Source organism: Muscardinus avellanarius (assembly GCF_963383645.1).
Source record: "Muscardinus avellanarius genome assembly, chromosome: 6".
Taxonomy (NCBI): Eukaryota; Metazoa; Chordata; class Mammalia; order Rodentia; family Gliridae; genus Muscardinus; species Muscardinus avellanarius.
In genome coordinates this window covers 49365040-49390921 of record NC_137791.1, presented here as the reverse complement: position 1 = coordinate 49390921, position 25882 = coordinate 49365040, and the positions used below count along the sequence as shown (strand labels likewise).

Here is a 25882-nt window from a genome sequence, read left to right as displayed (position 1 = left end):
TTCTTTTATTTTTTAGGGAGTTTGTATATTCTTCTGTTGCCTGTGCCATTGAAATCATATCCAAGAAATCACTGCCAATTTCAATGTTGTGAGGTTTTATGACCCAGATTTTCTCCTAAAAGTTTATAGTCTTAAGATTTATATTTAGGTCTTTTATCTAGTTTGAGTTAATACTTGTATGTGGGATTAGGTAAGGGTCCAATTTTATTCTTTTCCATGTAATTATTATTTTTCAACAATATTTAGTTAAAAGATTATTATTTCCACCACCAAATGTTCGTGGAAACCTTGTCAAAAATAACTTGACAATATAGGGAAGAAGTTAGCTCTAGGCTTGTATTTAACTCCAATGGTCTATATATCTGCCTTTAGAACAGTACTACACTGTTTCAATTATTGTAGCTTTATATGGTTTGAAATCAGAAAATATACATCTTCTAGCTTTGTTTTTGCTTCGAGATTGTTTTGGGTATCTAGAGTCCATATTCCATATCAGGATAGATTTTTTTCTGAAAAATAAATATATGATAGTTTCACCTAAAAAAAAGGAAAAAATATTCTCTGGTAAGAAAGAAAGCAAAAAGAAATATTGAAATGTTATCTTTAAGACATCAAAAGCTTGGTATCAGACAAATGAAACTGTTATGTGAGATTATCATTTTTAATTTTGGATAAATTGCTATAATACTAGATGTCAACCACTAAGCCAAGCATGGGAGGGAGGGATGGGGAGAGAATGGGGTGGGGATCGGGTGGGGGCTGACTGGGCGATGTGTGCATGTATGTCTACAAAAGTTTGTATCCCACTATGATGTATGAATACAGTGCACCAATAAAATAAAAAAAAAGAAGTAAAAAAAAATAAATAAAACAGATAAAGTTAGAGCAAATGTTTATGAGAAGTAATGGAAGAGTACCCAGTTTATACTAGGCGGTTTCTCTCTTAGCTTTACAATTCTCAGGTATTAAGTTGATTGAGATCAGAATGTAGAGTTTAATAACAGAGGTGCTACTGAAAAAATAGATCTGAAATAAGGCTTATAGCCACACACCCGGACAAGGTAGCAAACCTAGGTGCCATCTAGTGCACAGAGCAGGGCTGAGAGGAACTCCCAGCTCCCCGTGCACCCGAGCCCAATCCCTCTCAACCACTTTCCTGTGGCCTCAATATTCTTTAAGGCACAAAGCTCCAGGAAGCTCTACTTAATCCATTCCTGACTCACAATCACCCTTATCCTAACTATAATCATAACCTATAGAGTGACAGGGTCCTATTTATTTATTATTTGTTTTTATTGGTGCATTATAACTGTGTATAATAGTGAGACTCTGAGTGATACATTCACATATGTGCATAGCCTTACTTGGTCTCTTTCCTTCTCTGCACTTCTGTTCCCCCCTCATCTCCTTCAACCACTGTCTCCTATTTTCACGAGGCCTATTTTCTTTTCCCTTTTTCTTTCTAGACACCACATATGAGAACAAAAATGTGGCCCTCGATTTGCTGAGTCTGGAAAGCCTCCTATACAAGTGCTACTTATCTACAAAGAAATTTTGTCTCCCTATAGAAATCCTCCTAATGCAGTATGATTATACAGCTAATTTTGATGTAATTTTTTCATAATTTTCCCCATTGCCTCATTTTAATTAATTAATTATTTATTTATCTAAGCTTAGCTATTCTGAACTTCATTAAGCAGAATACCATATCTTTCTTGGTGGCATATAAAATGATGGCATTCTTAAGAACTGATAATGTCTTAGAGTTTATGAAATGTGGCATGTGTATGGATATTTTATTGAAGCATTATGATGTTTGGTCATAAAACTAGAACCTAATTATCTGTTAATAGGAGACAGGCTAAATAAAGTGTAGTCTAGCTATACAGTGAAATACTCTGCAGCCATTACAAATATAAGAAGGAGCCGGGTGTGGTGGTGTACACTTATAATCCCAGCACTTGGGAGGAGGAGACAGGAGGATCGCGCTGGTTCGGAGCCAGCCTCGCTGGCTTAAGAGACCCTGTTTCCAAATAAAAAAAAGTATAAAATAGGTCTGGGAGACTCAGAGAGCATCTAAAGCTCCCAGTGGCCGAGCTCAGCACACGCTGCAGGGATTCAGAGTAGAAATCAAAATCAAGAAGAACAACGCTAGCCCCATAGCTAGGGCGTAGCAGCGGCGCCATATTGCCATCGGCGGCAGCAGCAGCGAATTCAGCGAGGCCAGTACAGCTACATCTGCGTACTCAAGAACAGTGAGTCAAATTGTGGGCCACAGTGGAGAAATCCCAGTACTGTACTCCCTGGGACTTGACCCAGTGGGGGAGGGGCGGTGGCAGAGATATCACACCAAAGGAGAACACCCAACCTGGCACCCCCCACAGTCTAAAGCAGCCTCTATCGACTCTCTGGGTCGGAGACTCTGTGATAAAACCCAGTAAAGGAGTAGTGGGGTCTGAGATAATACAGACTCGAGATCCAGAACACCTTAAGGGAAGTCATAGTGACCCAAGGAAAGAACCCAGAGAAGGCACAAACATCGGAAATCATGGGAAAGAGGAATAATACTGGAGCAATGAATGCCCACAACCCCACAACATCAGAACCCGATAAAACAGAAAATCAGAGATTTCTAGAAGATCAAATCAGGAAAATAACTGTAGAAATAATAGAGGTGCTTCGAAAAGAACTCAGAGAGAGCCAAAAGGAGATAAAGGATGCAATTAATGAAGTAAAGGCCTCAATTCAAAGCACAAACAACCGATTAGAACACATGGAGAAGAGAATCTCGCTCTTAGAAGATGAGCAATCCAAAAATGAACTCATAGTTTCTAATCTAGAAAAAAATATCCGACAACAGGAATCTGATATTGAAGAAATATGGGCCCATTTTAAGAGAGCTAACCTAAGAAAAATTGGAATAGAGGAGGGAAAAGAAAGTGAAACCAAAGGGATCAACAATCTCTTCAAAGAAGTAATAGCAGAAAATTTTCCAAACATAGAGCAAGAGGTCGATACACAGGTCCAGGAAACTTATAGAACTCCCTTTAGACAGGATCGGAGAAGAGGATCCCCACGCCATATAATTGTCAAAATGACCAATGTGGAAGCCAAGCAGAGAATCTTAAAGGCAACAAAAACAAAGGGCCAAGTGACATTCAGAGGCAAACCAATTAGAATCACTCCAGACTTCCCAAACCAAGTCATGAGAGCCAGAAGGGCTTGGAGTAACATATTCCAAACTCTGAAAGAAAACAACTTCCAGCCAAAAATTTCCTACCCAGCAAAACTTTCTATCAAATTAGATGGAAAAATAAGAAGCTTCCATGACAAAGAGAAACTGAAGGAATTTATGTCTTCAAAACCAGCACTAGAGAAAATACTCAAAGAGATTAACTACAAAGAAGAAATAGGTAACACACACCAGAACCAGAGAAACAAGAGTTTCCATCCAACAGACAACTAAGATTGGTTATCTGTGGAGATTCATTATTTATGTTAGTCTTTTACCTATCTCTAAAGGGTATTGTTTGCCTTTATTGTTGTTAATTGCTAAGACTTCTAGTTGGAATATTAATATACCTTCAGATATAGCAATTGGAAATATTTTATCCCATTCTATTAGTAACTGTTAACTCTGTTTACATTGTCTTTGGATATACAATTTTTTTTTAGGGAGTCTGTATACTCCTCTGTTGCCTGTGCCATTGAAATCATAACCAAGAAATCACTGCCAATTTCAATGTTGTGAGGTTTTATGACCCAGATTTTCTCCTAAAAGTTTATAGTCTTAAGATTTATATTTAGGTCTATTATCTATTTTGAGTTAATATTTGTATATGGGATTAGGTAAGGGTCCAATTTTATTCTTTTCCATGTAATTATTATTTTTTAACAATATTTAGTTAAAAGATTATCATTTCCACCACCAAATGTTCGTGGAAACCTTGTCAAAAATAACTTGACAATATAGGGAAGAATTTAGCTCTAGGCTTTTATTTAACTCCAATGGTTTATATATCTGCTTTTAGAAGAGTACTACACTGTTTCAATTATTGTAGCTTTATATGGTTTGAAATCAGAAAATATATATCATCTAGCTTTGTTCTTTTTCAAGATCGTTTTGGGTACCTAGACTCCATATTCCATATTAGGATAGATTTTTTTCTGAAAAATAAATATATAAATATATGATAGTTTCACCTAAAAAATAGAAAAAAATATTCTCTGGTAAGAAAGAAAGCAAAAAGAAATATTGAAATGTTATCTTTAAGTCATCAAAAGCTTGTTATCAGACAAATGAAACTGTTATGTGAGATTATCATTTTTAATTTTAGATAAATTGCCATAATACTAGATGTCAACTACTAAGCCAAGCATGGGAGGGAGGGATAGGGAGAGAATGGGGTGGGGATTGGGTTGGGGCTGACTGGGAAAAGTGTGCATGTATGTCTACAAAAGTATGTATCCTACTATGATGTATGAATACAGTGCACCAATAAAAAAAAAAATAGGTCTGGGAGTGTAGCCCGGAGCTAGAAAGGTAGAAGGGCTTCCAGGAACCCCAGTACCACCACCACCACCACCACAAAAAAAAAAAAAAAAAAAAAAAAATATATATATATATATATATATATATATATATATATATATATGCATGCCAGCATGGTGGTTGCACACTTGTAATCCCGCGCTTGGGAGGAGGAGACAGGAGGATTGCACAGGTTCGAAGCCAGCCTGACTCGCTGGCTTTAGAGACCCTATTTCCAAATAAAAATATAAAATAGGTCTGGGATTGTAGCCTGGAGGTAGAAGGGTTCCATCCCCAGTAACACACACACACACACACACACACACACACACACACACACACCATTATATATATATAAAATATATATTTATATATAAATACATATAATATATATTTATATATAAATTTATATATATTTATATACATATATATATTTATATATATAAAGGACCCATGCATAGTGATGCATATCTGTAATCCCAGCTACATGGGAGGCTGAGACAGGAAGATCACAAGTTTGAGGCCGGTTTCAGCAGCATAGCAAGATCCTGTTTCAAAATAAAAATTAAAAACGGGAGTTGGGAATATAGTTCACAGTAAAGCACTGACCTTGCATGTGTGAGGCTCTGAGTTCAGTTCCCAGAACCACACACAAAACAATAAAAAACAATAAATCACACAAAAAACAATAAAGCTAGGCCTGGTAGAGCGCACTTATAATCCCAGGACTTGGGAGGCCAAGACAGGAGGATCTCAGCTTCAAAGCCAGCCTCAGTAATTTAGTGAGGCTTTTATCAATTTATCAAGACACTGTTTCCAAATAAAAAGATAAAATTGGGCTGGAGGCATGGCCTGGAGGACGAAGGTCCCTGGGTTCCATCCCCAGTGCCTCCCACCAGCACACACACACAGCGAAACAGTTCAAATGATACGATGGCCATATGTGAAGATACCATTACGAGTCTCACTAACATGTACAGGCGGGGTGGGTAGCAGGTGGGATTTGAAGGGAAATGCACTGAGATCTGTAGGTGTGTTTGTTTGTATTACTTTGAACCTCACTATGACGTATAATTATAATGTACCAATGAAAGTATAAAAAAATAAAGAGGGAAGGCAGCATGATAGTCTGTGACCATGGTCTGTTTTAAGTAATGTTGTTACTTAAATTTATTAATGTTAAAGTATTTAAAAAGAAAAATCAATCTGATCAAAAAAGAATCATTAGCATCAGAACTTAAAATGAGCCTCACCTTTTTGTTGCTCCATGCCACGCCTGCAAGGAAAGCCATGACCAGCGTGCACAGTCCTCCCGATCCAGGGAAACCAAAATACACACTGCTGAACACAGCTAGCACAGAGAATCCCAAGACGAGGAAGGCCCTCTTCCATACAAGGTGGCCCTTCAAGACGAAAATTATGATTACTTCAATTATTTCAAGTAACTGATTTTTTTTTTCCTCAATTGTTGGGGTTCAAACCTAGCCTCTCAGGCTTGCTAGATGACCACTCTGCCTCCGAGCCATGTCTTCAGCCCCTTGATAACTAAATTTATTTTTTCTTGTGTGGTACTGGGGATTGAACCCAGAGGCAGTCTACCTCTGAGTTACACCTCAGCCTACCAAACACTGGGAGGTACATTTCAGGCATGTGCTACTACACCCAGCTAACCCCAATATTTTTTATCTCCAGCTGTTTAATTTACAGATGTGGGGCCCACAGTACAGAGGACTAACTGTGCTGGCTGAAAGCCTTTGGTGTCAGGCCTATCATCAATACTAATCTTGTCTTTAAGGATTTGAGAGTGCAGTTGAGGAAAGCATCCATTAAACAAGAGATTGCAAAACAGTATAAGTGCTATTATGCGGGAACTAAGGGGTGCTCAGGAGCCCAGAGCAAGGGCATCCGTCAATCCAGGGGTGGTGCAGTTCAGGCTGAGCTTCTCGAGAAAGAACTTGGACTTGGCCTGTAAAAGGGACGTGGGCAGCAGGTGATGCTTAGTTCTGCTTGCATTGTCAGTCATCAGTAGCATTTCCTTCCCATAACAGGGTTTGAAAGCTGGGCGTGGTGGTGCATGCTTGTAATCCCAGTACTTAGGAGACTGAGACAGGAGGATCTCATTAGGAAATTATTGTGTACAGTCAAGAACTTTTGTCTATTATATTATAGAGTGGTGTTAAAATTTTATCTATCTGATGGTATTAGAATAGAAGATACTTTAATATTAAAAAGGGGGGGCGACCGAGAAAAGCGGGGCTTAAGAGTCCCGCTAACAACCAATCTCCATTACCACAAAAAGAGCGCCTTTCATAGCCAGAAAACACCATCACCAGAAAAACAAAAAAAACCACCAGGCTCCAGAGAGAAAGCGGACTGAGAACAGAGCTCAGGGCCACAGAGGAGACACACGCGCCCGAGGACGCGGCAGCAGCGCCATACTGCCGGCGGCAGCGGCGAACTCAAGGACGGCTACAGCAAGCCAGGTGAGCCGCTGCGGAACAGCCAGGCGGGATCTTTCGGCGCAGACAGCATTTAAAGCTCCCAGTGGCTGAGCTCAGCACACGCTGCAGGGATTCAGAGTGGAAATCAAAACCAGAGAAGAAAAAATACGCCAGCCTCATGGCCGAGGGCGTGGCAGAGGCGCCATATTGCCACCGGCGGCGGCAGCAGCAGTGAATTCACCGAGTCCAGTACAGCTACATCTGCGTACTCAAGAACAGTGAGTCAAATTGCGGGCCACAGAGGAGAAATCGCAGTATTGGGCCTCCTGGGACTTGACCCAGTGAGGGAGTGGTGGTGGCAGAGATATCACACCATAGGAGAACGTGCAACCTGGCACCCCCCATAGTTTAAAGCAGCCTCTATCGACTCCCTGGGTCGGAGACTCTGTGATACAACCCAGTAAAGGAGTAGTGGGGTCTGAGATAATACAGACTCGAGATCCAGTGCACCTTAAGTGAAGCCATAGTGACCCAAGGGAAGAACCCAGAGAAGGCACAAACCTCCGAAATCATGGGAAAGAGGAATAACACTGGAGTAATGAATGTGCACAACCCCACAACATCAGAACCTGATAAAACAGAAAATCAGAGATTTCTAGAAGATCAAATCAGGAAAATAACTGTAGAAATAATAGAGGTGCTTCGAAAAGAACTCAGAGAGAGCCAAAAAGAGATAAAGGATGCAATTAATGAAGTAAAGGCCTCAATTCAAAGCACAAACAACCGATTAGACCACATGGGGAACAGAATCTCGCTCTTAGAAGATGAGCAATCCAAAAATGAATGCATAGTTTCTAATCTAGAAAAAGATATCCAACAGCAGGAATCTGACATTGAAGAAATATGGGCCCATCTTAAGAGAGCTAACCTAAGAATAATTGGAATAGAGGAGGGAAAAGAAAGTGATACCAAAGGGATCAACAATCTCTTCAAGGAAGTAATAGCAGAAAATTTTCCAAATATAGAGCAAGAGGTTGATACACAGATCCAGGAAACTTATAGAACTCCCTTTAGACAGGATCGGAGAAGAGGATCCCCACGCCATATAATTGTCAAAATGACCACTGTGGAAGCCAAGCAGAGAATCTTAAAGGCAACAAAAACAAAGGGCCAAGTGACATTCAGAGGCAAACCAATTAGAATCACTCCAGACTTCCCAAACCAAGTCATGAGAGCCAGAAGGGCTTGGAGTAACATATTCCAAACTCTGAAAGAAAACAACTTCCAGCCAAAAATTTCCTACCCAGCAAAACTTTCTATCAAATTAGATGGAGAAATAAGAAGCTTCCATGACAAACAGAAACTGAAGGAATTTATGTCCTCAAAACCAGCGCTAGAGAAAATACTCAAAGAGATTAACTACAAAGAAGAAATAGGTAACACTCACCAGAACCAGAGAAACAAGAGTTTCCATCCAACAGACAACTAAGATTGGTTATCTGTGGAGATTCATTATTTATGTTAGTCTTTTACCTATCTCTAAGTTGTATTGTTTGCCTTTATTGTTGTTAATTCTTAGGATTTCTAGTTGGAATATTAATATACCTTCAGATATAGCATTTGGAAATATTTTATCCAATTCTATTAGTAACTTTTAACTCTGTTTACATTGTCTTTGGATATACAATATTTTCTTTTATTTTTTAGGGAGTTTGTATATTCTTCTGTTGCCTGTGCCATTGAAATCATATCCAAGAAATCACTGCCAATTTCAATGTTGTGAGGTTTTATGACCCAGATTTTCTTCTAAAAGTTTATAGTCTTAAGATTTATATTTAGGTCTTTTATCTATTTTGAGTTAATACTTGTATATGGGATTAGGTAAGGGTCCAATTTTATTCTTTTCCATGTAATTATTATTTTTCAACAATATTTAGTTAAAAGATTATTATTTCCACCACCAAATGTTCGTGGAAACCTTGTCAAAAATAACTTGACAATATAGGGAAGAATTTAGCTCTAGGCTTTTATTTAACTCCAATGGTCTATATATCTGCCTTTAGAACAGTACTACACTGTTTCAATTATTGTAGCTTTATATGGTTTGAAATCAGAAAATATATATCTGCTAGCTTTGTTCTTTTTCAAGATCGTTTTGGGTATCTAGAATTCATATTCCATGTTAGGATAGATTTTTTTCTGAAAAATAAATATATATATATATATATATATATATATATATATGATAGTTTCACCTAAAAAAACAGAAAAAAATATGCTCTAGTAAGAAAGAAAGCAAAAAGAAATATTGAAATGCTATCTTTAAATCATCAAACGCTTGGTATCAGACAAATGAAACTGTTATGTGAGATTATCATTTTTAATTTTGGATAAATTGCTATGATACTAGATGTCAACCACTAAGCCAAGCATGGGAAGGATGGATGGGGAGAGAATGGGGTGGGGATCAAGTGGGGGCTGACTGGGCGATGTGTGCATGTATGTCTACAAAAGTTTGTATCCCACTATGATGTATGAATACAGTGCACCAATAAAATAAAATTAAAAAAATAAATAAATAAAAATAAAAATAAAAAGGGGGACAGAAAAGTCATTATGTATCTTAATTTAGTTGATTATTATGAAACCTCAGATAACTTGCATATCCTCTTATTTTGAAATTAATGCTATTTATTTTATAGTGAAACGTGAAATGTAGATAATATACAGAAAAATTCTGGAAATACATTAAAATCTCATATATTTAGCCCACATCATTAATTTCATGTACAACACTGATATAGCAGGAAGCATTTTTAAAATAGGGGGTGATGTTCTTAAACATGTCCTTATCCAGCTTTGAGGGAAGTGTTCTAGAATATTTTCCCGATGACTTTTTTTTTTTTTCAGTACTGGGGATGGAACCAAGGGGCATTCTACCTGTGAGCAACATCCCCGGCCCTATTTTTTGTTCTTTATTTTGAAACAGGGTCTCACTAAATTGCAGAGGGCCTCACTAAGTAGCTGAGGTTGTCTGTGAACCGTGATCCTCCTGTCTCAGACTCCCAAATGCTAGGATTACAAGCATGTGCCACGGTGCCCAGCTTCCCAATGACAATTTAGAGCATGACTTTCCCATAGATCATTTCTTTCACCTGGTCACTGCTTGGAAAATACTGAATAAAAAATCCAAGAAGAGATCCAGTTGCTACACCAATTACCACCTCCAAAATACCTCTGAGGACATTAAGAATTGTGGAGCCTGAAAAACACATAAAAAGAAAAACTTCAGACAACTCTTAATCCATAAATACGTAACTCTAAATTCATAAATACGTAAGCTTTAGTCTAAGGTTATCAATATAAAGTACATAAATAGAAGGAAATTCTTGTATTTCATATACTTTACATTCCTAACTTTAAAAGAATGTCAAATAAAATAGGCCCATCTTATAAGAAGAGTATAACTATTATTGGAGACCAATTTCAAAACAAGAATAAGATATGATTCATGTACTTTGTTGTTTACTTCAATAAAATTCTACTTTAGGGCCGGGCGTGGTGGCACACACTTGTAATCCCTGCGCTTGGGAGGCTGAGACAGGAGGATCCTGCAGGTTCGAAGCCAGCCTCAGCTGGCTTAAAAGACCCTGTTTCCAAAATAAAAATGTAAAATAGGTCTGAGAGTGCAACCTGGAGGTAGAAGGCCCCTGGGTTCCATCTCCAGTACCACACACACACCTAAAATCTACTTTAGGGACTAACAAGTCATGAAAAATAAAATTCATAGTAGAGCTAGCTTGTTATACTATGTTATATGTACAGTCTATGCATATTATATGTATGGTGAACAAACAGATCTAGGTGAGTAAGAAGTTAAATCTTCAAATTACCATTTAAGAACTTGATTTTTTAAAAACAATAAATGTACATTGATTTTAGTAAGTCTGATATGTATAGAATACAGTAACTTGAGCCGGGCGTGGTGGCGCACGCTTGTAATCCCTGCGCTTGGGAGGCTGAGACAGGAGGATCGCGCAGGTTTGAAGCCAGCCTCAGCTATTTAGTGAGGCTCTCAGCAACTTAGTGAGACCCTGTTTCCAAATAAAAATATAAAATAGGTCTGAGAGTATAGCCGGAGGTAGAAGGGCTTCCAGAAACCCCAGTACCACCAAAAAAAAAAAAAAAAAAAAAGAATACAGTAACTTGAGAATCTAGCATGGTCTGGGATACAGCTCAGTGGTAGAGTGGCTGGCTAGTATATGCCAGGTCCTGGGGTTGATTCCCAGAGCTGGAAAAAAAAAACACACACACAAGCAATTAAAATCTAGAATCATCTTCATCTTCTCAGATTTTATTCTAAAAATAAATGTGAAGCTGGGCGTGGTGGTGCATGCTTGTAATCCCCGCGCTTGGGAGGCTGAGACAGGAGAACTGCACAGGTTCGAAGCCAGCCTCAGCTACTTAGTGAGTCTCTCAGCATCTTAGTGAGACCCTGTTTCCAAATAAAATATAAAATAGGTCTGGGAGTATAGCCCGGAGGTAGAAAGCCTCTGGGTTCCACCCCCAGTACCACCAAAATAAATAAATAAATAAATAAAAATAAAAAATAAAAATAAATGTGAAACAAATGACTCTTGAAATTTCTCTTAGAATCTTTGTTGCTTAACTTCTTTGAAATGTAATATAGAGGTAAATTGAATCTAGATTTCCCAATGAAAATTAGATTTAGAAAACTTCCATGAAAAAAACTCTTTGTAAGTACAGTATACCAAAAATCATATTAAAATTGCTCCAAACACAAAGTCATGCTTCAAAACTATGCTAAGAAAAAATGTACTATGTATTGTGGTTTGTTGTTATTGCAACAATCAGCTCTCTTATTTAAAAATAATTGGAGCTAGACGTGGTAGCGCATGCTTGTAATCCCAGTACTTGGGAGGCTGACGCAGGAGGATCATACAGGTTCGAAGCCAGTCTCAGCTACTTAGTGAAGCGCTCAGCAACTTAGTGAGACTCTGTTTCAAAATAAAATATAAAAAATAGGTTGGGGATGTAAGCCCGGAGGTAGAGGCCCCTGGGTTCCATCCCCAGGACCACAAAAAAAAAAAAAAAAAAAAAAAAAAAAATTGGAGCAGGGTGTGGTGGTGCACGTGTGTAATCCTAGCATTCGGGAGGCAGAGACCAGAAGATGGCAGTTTGTGAATAGCCTTAGCTTCTTAGTGAGGCTCTCTGAAACTTAGTGAAACCCTGTTTCAAAATAAAGAGTAAAGCTGGGTGTGGTGGCTCACTCTTGTAATCCCAGCATTTGGGAGGCTGAGACAGGAGGATCGAGGTTCGCAGAGAGCCTCAGCTACTTAGTGAGGCCCTCCACAACTTAGTGAGACCCTGTTTCAAAATAAAGAATAAAAAAATAGGGCAGGGGGTGTAGCTCGGAGGTCGAATGCCTCTGGGTTCCATCCTCAGAACCGCAAAAAAAAAAAAATATATATATATATATATATATATAAAATAAAATAAAGAATAAAAAATAGGGCAGGGGGTATGATTGCCCCATTCCCTACAGACTTGATTTAATTGGTCTAAGATAATGTCTACATAAGATTTTTTTTTTAAAAGAAAAGCTCCACAGGTAATTCTAACGTGCAGCTAAGACTGAGAACCATTATTTTAAAGGTGTGTACAAGGAGCAGCAACAACAAACGTTTGCATAAAATGAGGTAAAGAGGGACAATTGGACCATAGAGAATCTCTAATGGCTCCTGAACAAAAAGTAACATCATAAAAACACGGATGTGGCCAGGCATAGTCATGCATGCTTTTAATTCCAGTTCTTGGGGGGCTGAGATAGGAGGATCCCAGATTCACAGCCAGCCTCAGCTACTTAGTGAGGCCCTCCATAATTTAGTGAGACCCTGTTTCAAAATAAAGAGTAAAAACTAGGACTGGGTGTGTAGCTTGGAGGTAGAATGCCCCTGGTTTCAATCCCCAGTACTGCAACAAACAAAGAAACAAACAAGCAAACAAACAAAGAAACACCCACTGGTTTGAGAAGATGAATTGACCAGAGAGTAGATGACAGCAGACCTGGAGCAATGGGAAGGGGTGAGGCTCTAGGTAATCAGCATAAGTCACATATAATCATAAAACAGGAAGATAACTCCAGGGACTGGAGAGGAGAAGAAAAATGAATTTCCAAGAAGTGTGCTTCCAGGGAAGAATCTAAGCTAAACTTAGGCTACAGTTACACTTCAGGAATCTTATGAAGTTGCAAATTTTATTTCCCAATTTTGGCAAAAGAGTAAGGAGGAATCTTAAACTGTGCCATGCCAAAGGTTTTGAATCTCTTCTCACTCTTGTCTTAGGTTGTGTGTACACACCATTTGTTCACATCAGTTCAATAAAGGTATTGACTAATAGAGAGGGAAGCACCCTCCATTTCTCTTTGTTCTATTTCAAGCCAAATACATCCATTTCAGACACGTATTAAGGATTAGTAAAACACCCAATAAAGACACTGCTCTTCTTGCCCATACACTGTTACAGGTGAGAGAACAGATTGTTGCCATTTTAGAAGCAGGGTCTTCCTTCTTTCAACTTTCCCTGCTCTGGGTCATGTGTGCTCAAGGGAAGACCTCCGTAGGTTTTGCAGGAGAGCTCCAGGACTAAACTTCCCCAACCTCTCCAAGCGGCAGCAGAGCTCTTCCCCCTTTATACTTTACTTCCTGCACTTCTGCATGCACCTGGGAACCTGTGTCTAGAGGGAAGAAGGGAGTAAAAGCAGGTAGTTTCTGCTTCCCCTTAGGTTCAGAACTCTTGTTATTGTTACTATTATTTTTAGGTTTTGGGAATGGAACCCAGGGGCATTCTACCTCTGAGCTATACCCCCAGCCCTATTTTCTATTCTTTATTTTGAAACAGTGTCTCACTTAAGTTGTGGAGGGTCTCACTAAGTAGCTGAGGCTGTCCTCAAACCCAAATCCTCCTGTCTCAGCCTCCCCAAATCTGGCTCTCTCTTTTTGTTGTTGTTGTTGTTGTTTATTTTTATTTATTTATTTTTTCAGTACTGGGGATTGAATCCAGGGGCATTCTACTCTGAGCTACACTACTGGGGATTGAATCCAGGGGCATTCTACTCTGAGCTACACCCCTAGTCCAATTTTTTATTCTTTGTTTTGAAACAGGGTTTCACTAAGATGCAGAGAGCCTTACTAAGTAGCTGAGGCTGGCCTCGAACTTGTGATCCTCCTGTCTCAGCCTCCCAAGTGTTGGGATTACAAGAGTGTGCTACCACGTCCAGCTCTACCCAGTTTTTAATTTGTCTTAAGCAAATACCATGTCTATTTATTTATTTATTTATTTTGGTGGTGCTGGGGTTCCTGGAAACCCTTCTGCCTCTGGGCTGCACTCCCAGACCTACTATCTATCTATCTATCTATCTATCTATCTATCTATCTATCTATTTTTTTTTTTTTTGAAACAGGGTCTCTTAAGTCAATGAGGCTGGCTTTTAACCTGCGCGATCCTCCTGTCTCTGCCTCCCAAGCACGGGGATTACAAGCATGCACCACCACGCCTGGCGAATGCCATGTTTATAGAGCATTCCACCTCTAAACTACACCCACAGCCTTATTTTATTTCTTTTTTTAATTTTTAAAATTTGAAACAGCGTGTTGCTAGGTTGATGAGAGTCTCACTACTCGCTGAGGCTGTCCTCAAATCTGCAATCATCCTGTCTCAGCCTCCCAAGTACAGAGATTACAGGTCTGCATGACCATGCCCAGCTATGCGTATAACATTCTAACCTATGTCTCTCGAGGACAAGAGAACAGTATGTTGTGAACAGATTAGTTTACCGGTGGAAAAGGCCATGCCCAAACACGTGTTGAAGCCAGTGATGGCCAGAATGTCATCGAAGCTGCCGGCAGCCATGAGTAAGGTCGGCACCCCCTTTTCAACACCATAGCCTGCTCCCTGCAACAGGAGCATGTAAGGCACCACAACAGCAGGAGACACAGCACCTAAGACAAAACTGAGCACACAGACTTCAGATGTTGGGACACCTTACTCATCTCTTCTATTTTTTTTAAAGTATAATAACCTCTGCTTGAAAAAAATTTTTTTTTTTTTGTATTGGGGATTGAACCCAGAGATGCTCTACCTCTGAATACCCCTCTCAAGCCCTATTTTGTTTTTTATTTTGAAACAAGGTCTTGCTAAGTTGCTGAGACTGTCTTCAAGCGTGTGATCCTCCAGTCTCAACCTTCCACGTACCGGGGTTATAGGTGTGCACCACCATGCGTGGCTATAACTGCCACTTTTTTATTTTTATTTTTGGTGGTACTGGGGTTCCTGGAAGCCCTTCTACCCCCAGGCTACACTCCCAGACCTATTTTATTTTTTTAAACAGGGTCTCTTAAGCCAGCCTGGCTGGCTTCGAACCTTCACGATCCTCCTGTCTCACACGGGGATTACAAGCGTGCGCCACCACACCTGGCATTAACGTTTACTTTTTTAAAACCTCTCCTCCTTGCCAGGCGTGGTGGCGCACGCTTGTAATTCTAGCATTCGGAAGGCAGAGACAGGAGGATTGCGGTTTGCAGACAGCCTCAGCTACTACTTAGTGAGGCCCTTCACAACTTTATGAGACCCTGTTTCAAACATATAAATGACTAAAAAATAGGACTGGGGGTGTAGCTCGGAGGTAGAATGCCCTGGGTTCCATCCCCAAGTACCGCAAAAAAAAAAAAAAAAAAAAAAAAAAAAGGTAAAAAAGACTAAAAAAGACTAAAAATCAAAGGTGGGGTATAGCTCGGAGGTAGAATGCCCCTGGGTTTCATCCCCAGTACCACACACACACACACACAAAAAAAAAAAATAAATAAAAAAAATAAAACCTCTACTCCTTTAAAGGTTAGGCTTTGAACAATTATAGTTTCAATGACAAAGAAACACATTTGCATTTGTACACAAAAGTTTTATAGAACACTGTTTTTCAAAGTATAGCCATGAACAATCTGAAACTACTTAGGTGGCCTAAAATAAACATATTTATGAATGGTGTAGAAGTCCTACCAGAGTTAGGCCCTAGAAGGCTGCTTTTCTAAAAAACAAAACATGCAGATAGGAGGTCTGAAAAACGCCCATGGATGTTCTGAGCTGGGACCTACTGATACTGAGCCTTCAGGTGGGACTTGGTATAAAGAAAAACAACAGATTTGAGGGAGAAGGCCATTCCAGTGACCATGATCTTAGTAATAGCAGTTGTGATACTGGAAAAAATTTTATATGATCACTGTGAGCATTTTACATATATTAACTAATTTCCTTCTTGTACCAACCCTATGAGGTAGATACAGTCTATTTCCTTTTACATGTAAAGAGATCGAGGCCCAGATTGATAAATAATTTGTCGAGGTCACACACTGGAAACCTTACTGAGCTGGGATTGGAATCCAGGCAGTAGAGCTCTGGTCTTCACCATGACAAGTAACAAATTCATACTTTTTGCCTACTTGATAACACTAAATTATTCCTTAGCACTTTTTTTTTTTTTTTGGTGGTACTGGGGTTCCTGGAAGCCCGTCTATCTCCGGGCTACACTCCCAGACCTATTTTTACATTTTTTTTTTATTTGGAAACAGGGTCTCCTAAGCCAGCGCGCGCGGCTAGCTTCGAACCTGCGCGATCCTCCTGTCTCTGCCTCCCAAGCGCGGGGATTACAAGCGTGCGCCACCACGCCCGGCATTTCCTTAGCACTTTTGAGCTTATTTGCTTCTCATGGCTCTTGACTATTGGAAATAAAAAGCTGACGGTGAAAGGAAGAGACAGAGGAACCACCGAGTCACAGTAGCCTGGTGGCAGAAGGGACCAGTGGCGAGTGTTGATTGCTGCTGCTGTGTTTACTTGTCCCTGGGAAGACTCTAGGACGAGACCCAGCATCTCTCACAGGCGGGGGAGCAGGTGTGGACAAAGGACCATGACTTCTTCAATACTGTGAATGACTGGAATGCCTACAAGACTGAATGCCTCAGAGACACAGACTATGCTTTGAAGTTAGAATATTTAGATGATATAGGAATATCTTTGTTGGACTTTCTAAGGTACTTAAGAATATGTCATTATACATTTTCTTGTATGGGAGCAGGTTAATTTTCCTGCATATTTTCATGTGATAAAGAAAAAATGATTACCCCAGTATAAATCCCCATTGCCAGGGTAAACCCATCAGGAAGTGGGCAAGAAGAGCTGATACGCATGCCTCCACAAGACAGGGACCCATGGCTAGTCGTACACAAACACCCTTCAGTTTCTTCAAGGCCTGAAATATAAAAGCAGATACATGAATACAATCCTCTGAGGACATGCCAAGAACATGGCCTCTAAACACTTTCTCTTCATTATTTAGACCAAGTATGGGTCATCAGGAATTTTCCAGGGAATTACTTTTTGTATGTGTGTGTGGTACCAGGAATTGAAACCAGGGGCATTTTACCTCTGAGCTACATCTCCAGTCCTAATTTTTATTTATTTTGAAACAGAGTCTCACGAAGCTGCAGAGGGCCTCATTAAGTAGCTGAGGATGGCTGAAAACCTGTGATCCTCCTGTCTTAGCCTTCCAAGAACTGGGATTATAAGCAAGCGCCACCATGCTCAGCTAAGGGAATTACTTTCATGTAACAAACATTTCAGCATTTTAAGTGTGTGTGTGTGGGGGGGGGAGGGTTGCTGGGGATTGAAACAGAGGCATTCTACCTCCGAGCTATACCCCCAGTCCTATTTTTTTAGTCTTTATTTTGAAACAGGATCTCACTAAATTGCAAAAGGCCTCACTGAGTAGCTGAGGTTGGCTGCGAACTCCGATCCTCCTGTCTCAGCCTCCCAAGTACTGGGATTAAAAGCGTGTGATACCACGCCTGGCTCATTTTAAGTGTTTTAGAGACAATGTATGTAGTCCTTTCAGTAACCTTATGAGATAATTAATATTAAAATACACATTTTTCAGATGTTCTTATCTAATAAAAGCACAAATTAAAGTCATTTGCCAAAGGTCTTGAAACTGGTGAGTGGTGGAGCCAGGCTAGCAACCAGACCAGTGGCTTCCAAAGTATCCTCATAAGCCAGTCGTGGTGGAACACGCTTGTAATCTCAGTACTTGGAAGGCTGAAACAGGAGGACCGTGGTTCGCAGACAGCCTCAGCTCCTTAGTGAGGCCCTCTGCAACTTAGTGAGACCCTGTTTCAAAATAAAGAATACAAAATAGGGTAGGGGGTATAGCTCGGAGGTCAAATGCTCTTGGGTTCCATCCCCAGATGCCCCCTCCCACACAAAGTGTCCCCATAACCCCCATACTAGCTGACCTAACCTGCTTAGTGTTGGTTTTACTTATAGTTTGGGGCCTAGGATGAGGCTGAAGTGAAGAACCTCATCCCCCAGGAACATTCCTGCATTCAAAGATACACGTTAAAAAAGAAAACAGCATTTCAAAAGCTTACCAGAGACTCATTCAACATGTGAGGCACTTTCCTGAGCCAGTACAGTTAGCCCTAACCACTTGCACAGGATCGTGCACACCAAAAACACATGGTGCTTCCCTCATGACCATTTTAACTATCACCCATATCTCTGTCAGAGAAAAAAGAGAAGCGCTTTTTATTGGTTTTCCCCCACAGAGAGTAACCCTGCCTTCCTTCATGAAAGACTACAGGAATCTCTGCTGGAGTCCCGTGAGGCACAATGTTCTACCTGCAAAACAGCCCTGTGTGAAATGGAATCTGCTCTCTTCTTGAGAATGTCATCCAAAGCGTCCACGTCCACGGCCCAATATCTCAGTGCTCCCACATACATGGAATACATGGTGCAAACTTCCTATTCAATAATTAGAAGTTTATACTTCATACCTTTGAATCTAGACCAAGGCCAGCACGAACCAGTATGACAGACAGGGCTATGCTTCTCAAAGCCGAAGACCACTTGTGCTTGATCCGCACGCTATCACTGATGACCGGGATGTTTCTCAGGAGAAACCCAGCAAGCAGCATGCCTTGAATGGAAGTCAAACAAGATGACTTAGTTTTCAAATCTGGTTAATTTTCAGTGCTTTGTTTATGAGACTACTATAATTTATATTTTGTGTATCAAATTGAATATATTTTATGTTACATAATCTTCCTTTATGCTTTGTTCTTGGTGAAATGATGTTAAATTTTTAATTAAAAATTAAAATAATAGAAATTAGAGGAACAAAAGAAAGATTTTAATAGGCACATAAAAAGTGAGGTTAAATGAACCAATGTTTCCCAAATAACTGAACATAAAAGGGAAAAACAAGATGTAGCCTTTGGATTCAAAGAATGATCAGATCCTAATTATAAGATGTTTCAGTACAATGTTAGTACTTTATCCCTTTGCATACAAACAGCAAATAACTCCTGAAACAATGTGCTACATCAACTTACCTGAAAAGCCAGTAAGTACTTACATGGGTTCTATTTCACCTTCACACCAGATAATTTAACAAGAAACACATAGCTCACACTTTACAAAGACTTTGGGAGTGAGTTATGATGACCTGGACGATGCCTGGCGTGCCAGCTCGTGGCTTTTCTTTCCTTTAGTTATTCGACATTTACACAAGGCCTTGAGTATTTTAGACACAGTAGCGAGCATTAGAGATATAACAGACCAGTAGCTTTCAGCTTCTGGGAGAACAAGACAAAACCAGCAGTCCAGATTTCATGAAAGCTTGAGGGGGTGTTTTATGAACAAAGGAAAAAGATAAGCAAGGGGGCCCAGTGAAGGGTAAGAGGATGAAGGACTTCAAATTTCTGGAAGAGACAATAGTTTATTAAAAGATATAAGGAGCCGGGTGTAGTGGCACGAGCTTGTTATCCCAGCATTTGAGAGGCTGAGACAGGAGGATCACGGTTCACAGACAGCCTCAGCTACTTAGTGAGAGCCTTTGCAACTCAGTGAGAGCCTGTTTTAAAATAAAGAATTAAAAATAGGGCTGAGGTGTAGCTTGAAGGTAGAATGCCCCTGGGTCCCATCCCCAGTACCGCAAAAACAAACAAACAAAAAACAACAACAAAAAAAGGTAAAAGAAAACATAATAAAAAAGTTTTGGTTGCTGGGTGTGGTGGCGCACGGTTGTAATCCCAGCATTCGGGAGGCTGAGACCGGAGGATCACGATTCGCGGACAGCCTCAGCTACTTAGTGAGGCCCTCTGTAACTCAGTGAGACCCAGTTTCAAAATAAAGAATAAAGCCAGGCGTGGTGGCGCACGCTTGTGCTTGTAATCCCCGCGCTTGGGAGGCGGAGACAGGAGGATCGCACAGGTTCAAAGCCAGTAGCGCTGTCTTAGGAGACCCTGTTTCCAAATAAAAATATAAAATAGGTCTGGGAGTGTAGCCTGGAGGTAGAAGGGCTTCCAGGAACCCAAGTACCACCCTAAAAAAAAAAAAAAAAAAGAATAAAAAATAGGGCAGGGGGTGTAGCTCGGAGGTCGAATGCCCCTGGGTTCCATCCCCAGACCCGAAAAAAAAAAAAAAAAAAAAAAAAAAATTAAAAAAAAAAAGTTTTGGAAGCTTTCAGTTTTGGATATTGACATAATGTTCTTCAATGCAAGTTATTTAATTGTAGTTTATATAATTTTTTTTAAATCACCATGTTTAACAACTAGCTCACAACACTTCTCAAAATTTAGCATTTGGCTTTTGGCTCCAGCACAGAACATACAAAAATATTTTATTCCTTTATTCCTAAAGCTTTCCAAATGACTGTTTAAAAAATATGATTTACCAGCTGGGCGTGGTGGCGCACGCTTGTAATCCCGGTGCTTGGGAGGCGGAGACAGGAGGATCGCGCAGGTTCGAAGCAAGCCGTGCTGGCTTAAGAGACCCTGTTTCCAAAAATACAAAAATAGGTCTGGGAGTGTAGCCCGGAGGTAGAAGGGCTTCCAGGAATCCCAGTACCACCAAAAAAAAAAAAAAAAAAAAAAAAAAAAAATATATATATATATATATATATATATATATATATATATATATATATGATTTACCAGCCTCAGCAACTCAGTGAGCCCCTCTGCAACTTAGGGAGATCTTGTTTCCAAAAAAATGGGGCTGGGGGTATAGCTCAGAGGTAGGATACTCCTGGGTTCAATCCCCAGCACCAAAAATACAATACAATAAATAATAAAAATATAATTTATTTAAAGAAAATAGAAAGTATTTAGCACTTACCCAGAAGAGGAGGCATAGGAGGCAGTGTTGGTAACTTAATGAGCCCAAATAGTTTACCTCCGAGGACAGCACAATAGAACAGGATTATAATTCCAAATAGGTTCCCTCCAGGAAGGCATTCACTGCCAGTAACTGACCAAACCACAGCCCACAGAAGAACAACCATGGTGACTGAAATAAACCAGAAAAACTGATTTCTATGAGTAAGTTGAAATGTGCAGATTTTGATATAGTTGAAAATAATTTTAAATGAACATTGAATACATATGCAAACATTTTAACCATGTATACTTGATATAAAGACTATCAGTAATGTGGACGACTGGGCAATTACCAGCATTTTAAGAAATAGGGTATTATGGGAACTTTTGAATCTTCCCCAATCCCATCCTCTATCTCCCTTCACACTGCCAGAAGGAACCTCTATCTTGAATTTTTTTTTTACCGTGTGTGTGTGTGTGTGTGTGTGTGTGTGTGTGTTGTTGTTGTTGTTGTTTGTTGTTGTTGTTGTTGTTGTTGTTTTGCAGTACTGGTGATAGAACCCAGGGCATTCCACTTCCAAGCTACACCCTCGGCCCTATTTTTTAGTCTTTATTTTGAAACAAGATCTCACTGAGTTGCACAGGGCCTCACTAAGTAGCTGATGCTGTCTGCAAATCATAATCCTCTTGCCTCAGCCTCCCAAATGCTGGGATTACAAGCATGCACCACCACATCCAGCTCATTTCTTTCTTTATTTTTTTAAGAAAATATTTTATCACAAATATATTAGCAATTGATTTTATAAAGAGAAACAATTGCTATCTTTATCTTCTTCACAGGTAAATGAAAATACCTGAACCCCAATCCTACTTCAGTATTAGTTCTATCATGAATTAATTATCCTTCTTTCTTTTCATAATCACTGCTGGTTTAGAATTACCCACATTTTTTTTTTTTAATCATCATTCATTATGGCATCTCAAACCTTTCATCTAGGACAATTATCCTGATGCCTTAACTAGTCTCTTTAGTAAGTGTTTTTCTTATCAGAATGTGAAATATGAGCCGGGCGTGGTGGCGCACACTTGTAATCCCCGTGCCTGGGAGGCCGAGACAGGAGGATCTCGTAGGTTCCAGCCAGCTGTGTTGGCTTAAGAGACCCTGTTCCCCAAAATAAAAACGTATAAAATAGGTCTGAGAGTGTAGCCCAGAGGTAGAAGGACTTCCAGGAACCCCAGTACCACCAAAAAAAAAAAAAGAAAAAAGAATGTGAAATATGTTTCCAGTTTATCTTCTATAAAATTGCACACTAAAAACAGAAAGGCTCACTGGGAGTAGTTTGTGCACACTTGTGATCCCAGCATTTGGGAGGCGGAGATAGGAGGATCATGGTTCATGGCTAGCCTCAGCTACTGAGTGAGGCCCTTTGCAACTCAGTGGGATCCTGTTTCAAAATAAAGAATAAAAAATAGGGCTGGAGGTATAGCTCGGAGGTAGAATGCCCCTGGGTTCCATCCCCCGTACCGCAAACAAAACAAAAACAGAAAGGCTCACAGAAAAAAACCAAATTGGTGTGCAGACCACTCAAAACTCAAGACTTATGAGCAAAGCACTAATATAACGAATGCAATCTTCCTAATAAGAAGAGCACACTGAAACCTCTACTGATTATTTGTACCCCACCCAGGCAGTCTTTTCTATGTAGACTTTATACTTCAAGACTTAAATTCTTGAGGGAATTCGTTTTAAACAGAGAGCAATTATATCAAAATTGGCAGCATCTTCCCCTGCACTTATCCATTTGTATAGCTGCACCAGCAGCTTTGTGTTGTGGAAGGTGTAAGAGTTCTTAATCCTCCTGCACAACTACTAACTGCATGAAAATAGAGCACTCCGACAGGGATCTCACTGTTAAAGGAAGGTTTTGGTCTTTAATTGTAAGAAAGCATATACCTGATCTCTTTGTTTTCAATTCACCTTACCTTTACTTGCTATTCTTTAATGATGCAAATTATTAATATGCTGGGAAAAATATGCACAAAACTGCAAATTCCATGTTACCCAATATTTGCCTTTAAACAGAAGCTACTCCATGGTGTAGAAACATTCCATTTTTCTCATATGGAGCTTTAGTTGTTCGTTGTCTGATGTTATCTTCCTCCTCCTCCTCCTCCTCCTCCTCCTCCTCCTCCTCCTCCTCCTCCTCCTCCTCCTCCTCGTCCTCCTCCTCCTTCTTCTTCTTCATCTCCTTTTTTTAAAACTAGAGATTGACCCCATGGGCATTCTACCATTGCTCTGCATCCAAGCCCTTTTAATTTTAAAAAATTTTGAAGCAGGGTCTAAGTTGTCGAGGTTTCCGACCTGCAATCCTCCTGTCTCAGCCTCCCTCTTATTCTTTGTTGTTGTTCTGGTGATTGAACCCAGGGGCATTCTATCTCTGGGCCTTCTACACACCCAGCCAATTTTATTTTTGAAACAAGGTTTTGTTAAGTTGCTAAAGTTGGCCTTGAACCTGTGATTCTCCTCTTTCAGCATCCCAAACACTGGGATTACAAGTGTGTGCCACCACACCTGGCTCTTTTTTTATTTTTAGGTACTGGAGATGGATCCCAGAGGCATTCTACCTCTGAGCTACATCCCCAGCCCTATTTTGTATTCTTTATTTTTTGGAGGGGCACTTCAGACCATATCTTTTTTATTTTTTAATTTTTATGTGGAACATATTAACAATGGCATACATTCAGACTGTGCTTATTTGAAAAAGGGTCTCACTGAGTTGCAAAGGGCCTAAATAGCTGAGGCTGTCCACGAACCGCAATCCACCTGTCTCAGCTTCCCAAATGTTGAGATTACAAGCATGTTCTACCACACCTGGCTTTAGGTTTACTTTATTATTATTATATAATTATAATATATAACAATTATATTTTATTAATTATATTATATATAATAATTATTATATATTTATTATTATTATTATTATTATTATTATTATTATTTGCTGACCTGGGGATGGAACTCAGGGGCATTTGACCTCTGAGTTACATCCCCGCTCTATTTTTTATTCTTTATTTTGAAACAGAGTCTCACTGAGTTGCAGAGGGCCTCACTAAGTAGCTGAGGCTGTCCCTGAACTGTGATCCTCAGGTCTCAGCCTCCCGAATGCTGAGATTACAAGAGTGCAACACCACGCCCAGCTTAGGTTTACTTTAAATTGTAAGTCAAAAGTTATTTTTATCTCAGTTCCTTGAAAATATTATTTCTTGGTTTTCTGGATTTCATTATTGTCTTAAAGTGTAATTTCAGCTCTTTTATATAATTCTTTTCTCTCTGGGTATTTTAAAGGTATTTCTTTTGGTTTTTCTGTAATTTTAGAATTATGTGCTTAGGTGCGGCTTCCTTTTGGTTTGCTTAGGAGTCCCTTTTTAAATCAATGCTGGAAAATTCTGTCTTTATTTCTTCAAATATTTCATTTTCCTCTTCTCCTGTTCTTTTTCTTTAGCGGTCACTGGATGATTGTGCTGCTTCCATGTTACCAAGACCCGTTTTCATTTTTTCCACCCTATGTGTCCTGCCTTCTAGATGATCTCTCAAGCTCTTTGCCAGTTGATTAAGTTTCTTTGCACTTAATCCTCTGCTTACTCTACTACATTTTAAAATTTTAACTACTATACTATATCTTTAATTTTTAGAAGTTCAAGTTGGTTCTTATTCAAATTTGCTAATTTGTAAGTTACTTGTTTTGTACTTATATTTTCTTTTTAGCTTTCTTTATTTATTTTATGGTACTGGGGATGGAATTCAGGGGCATTCTATCTCCGAGCTACACCTCCAGCCCTATTTTTTTTAAAAAATTATTATTCTTTATTTTGAAACAGAATCTCGTTGAATTGCAAAGGGCCTCACTAAGTAGCTGAGGCTACCCATGAACCGTGATCTTCTGTTTCAGCCTCCAAATGCTGGGATTACAAGGGTGTGCCACCACGCCTGACTAACTTTTTTTTTCGGGGGGGGGTGGTACTGGGGTTCCTGGAAACCCTTCTACCTCCGGGGTACACTCCCAGACCTATTTTGTACTTTTTTATTTGGAAACAGGGTCTCTTAAGCCAGTGCGGCTGGCTTCGAACCTGCGCGATCCTCCTGTCTCTGCCTCCCAAGTGCTGGGATTACAAGCGTGCGCCACCACGCCCGGCTGACTAACTTTTTATATATAAAATATTTTATATTTTATTTTCTGTTAATGCAAAAAAATTTGTTTTGCTGTTCAGAGGACTGAAACCCTTTTTTTTTTTTTTTTTTTTTTTTTTTTTTTTTTTTTTAGACAGGACATCACTAAGTTGCCCATGTTGGCCTCAATCTTTGATCCTCTAGCTTCAGCCTCCCCAGTAGCTGGGATTGCAGATATATGCCACTGTATCCAATCAGCAATGCAAATGTGTGAAATCTCTATGTTCTGTTTCCTTTGCATGTTGTGATTTCTTTAGCTGTTTTTTATTTTTTTATTGTGAGCTCTCTCTTGAACTGTATCTGTGGGCTTCGTGAATCCTTAGGTTGAATGTATTCTAAAATAGTTCCAGATTTGCTTCTATCATGTTATGCTTACAAGTTTACAATCCAGGACACATTCAGATTTTAGATACATATTCAGGTTGATTGTGTGTGTGTGTGTGTGTGTGTGTGTGTG

The 25882-nt window shown here is 39.6% G+C and overlaps 1 protein-coding gene across 3 annotated transcripts in view; it reads right to left on the bottom strand.

Moving 5' to 3' along the window:
- Window positions 1-25882, bottom strand: part of SLC9B2 (solute carrier family 9 member B2) — a gene marked incomplete at both ends in the record, with an annotated part of 45644 nt that overhangs the window by 13838 nt on the left and 5924 nt on the right. Inside the window, 6 exons of one of the 3 annotated variants that reach the window (XM_080697837.1) lie at window positions 5785-5934; window positions 10128-10234; window positions 14829-15004; window positions 17166-17293; window positions 18873-19015; window positions 21217-21387. In XM_080697837.1, coding sequence (XP_080553963.1) covers window positions 5785-5934; window positions 10128-10234; window positions 14829-15004; window positions 17166-17293; window positions 18873-19015; window positions 21217-21387 — 875 coding nt within the window. The remainder of the gene's footprint in view (window positions 1-5784; window positions 5935-10127; window positions 10235-14828; window positions 15005-17165; window positions 17294-18872; window positions 19016-21216; window positions 21388-25882) is intronic. The other 2 variants (XM_080697839.1, XM_080697838.1) reach the window with 2 other exon arrangements.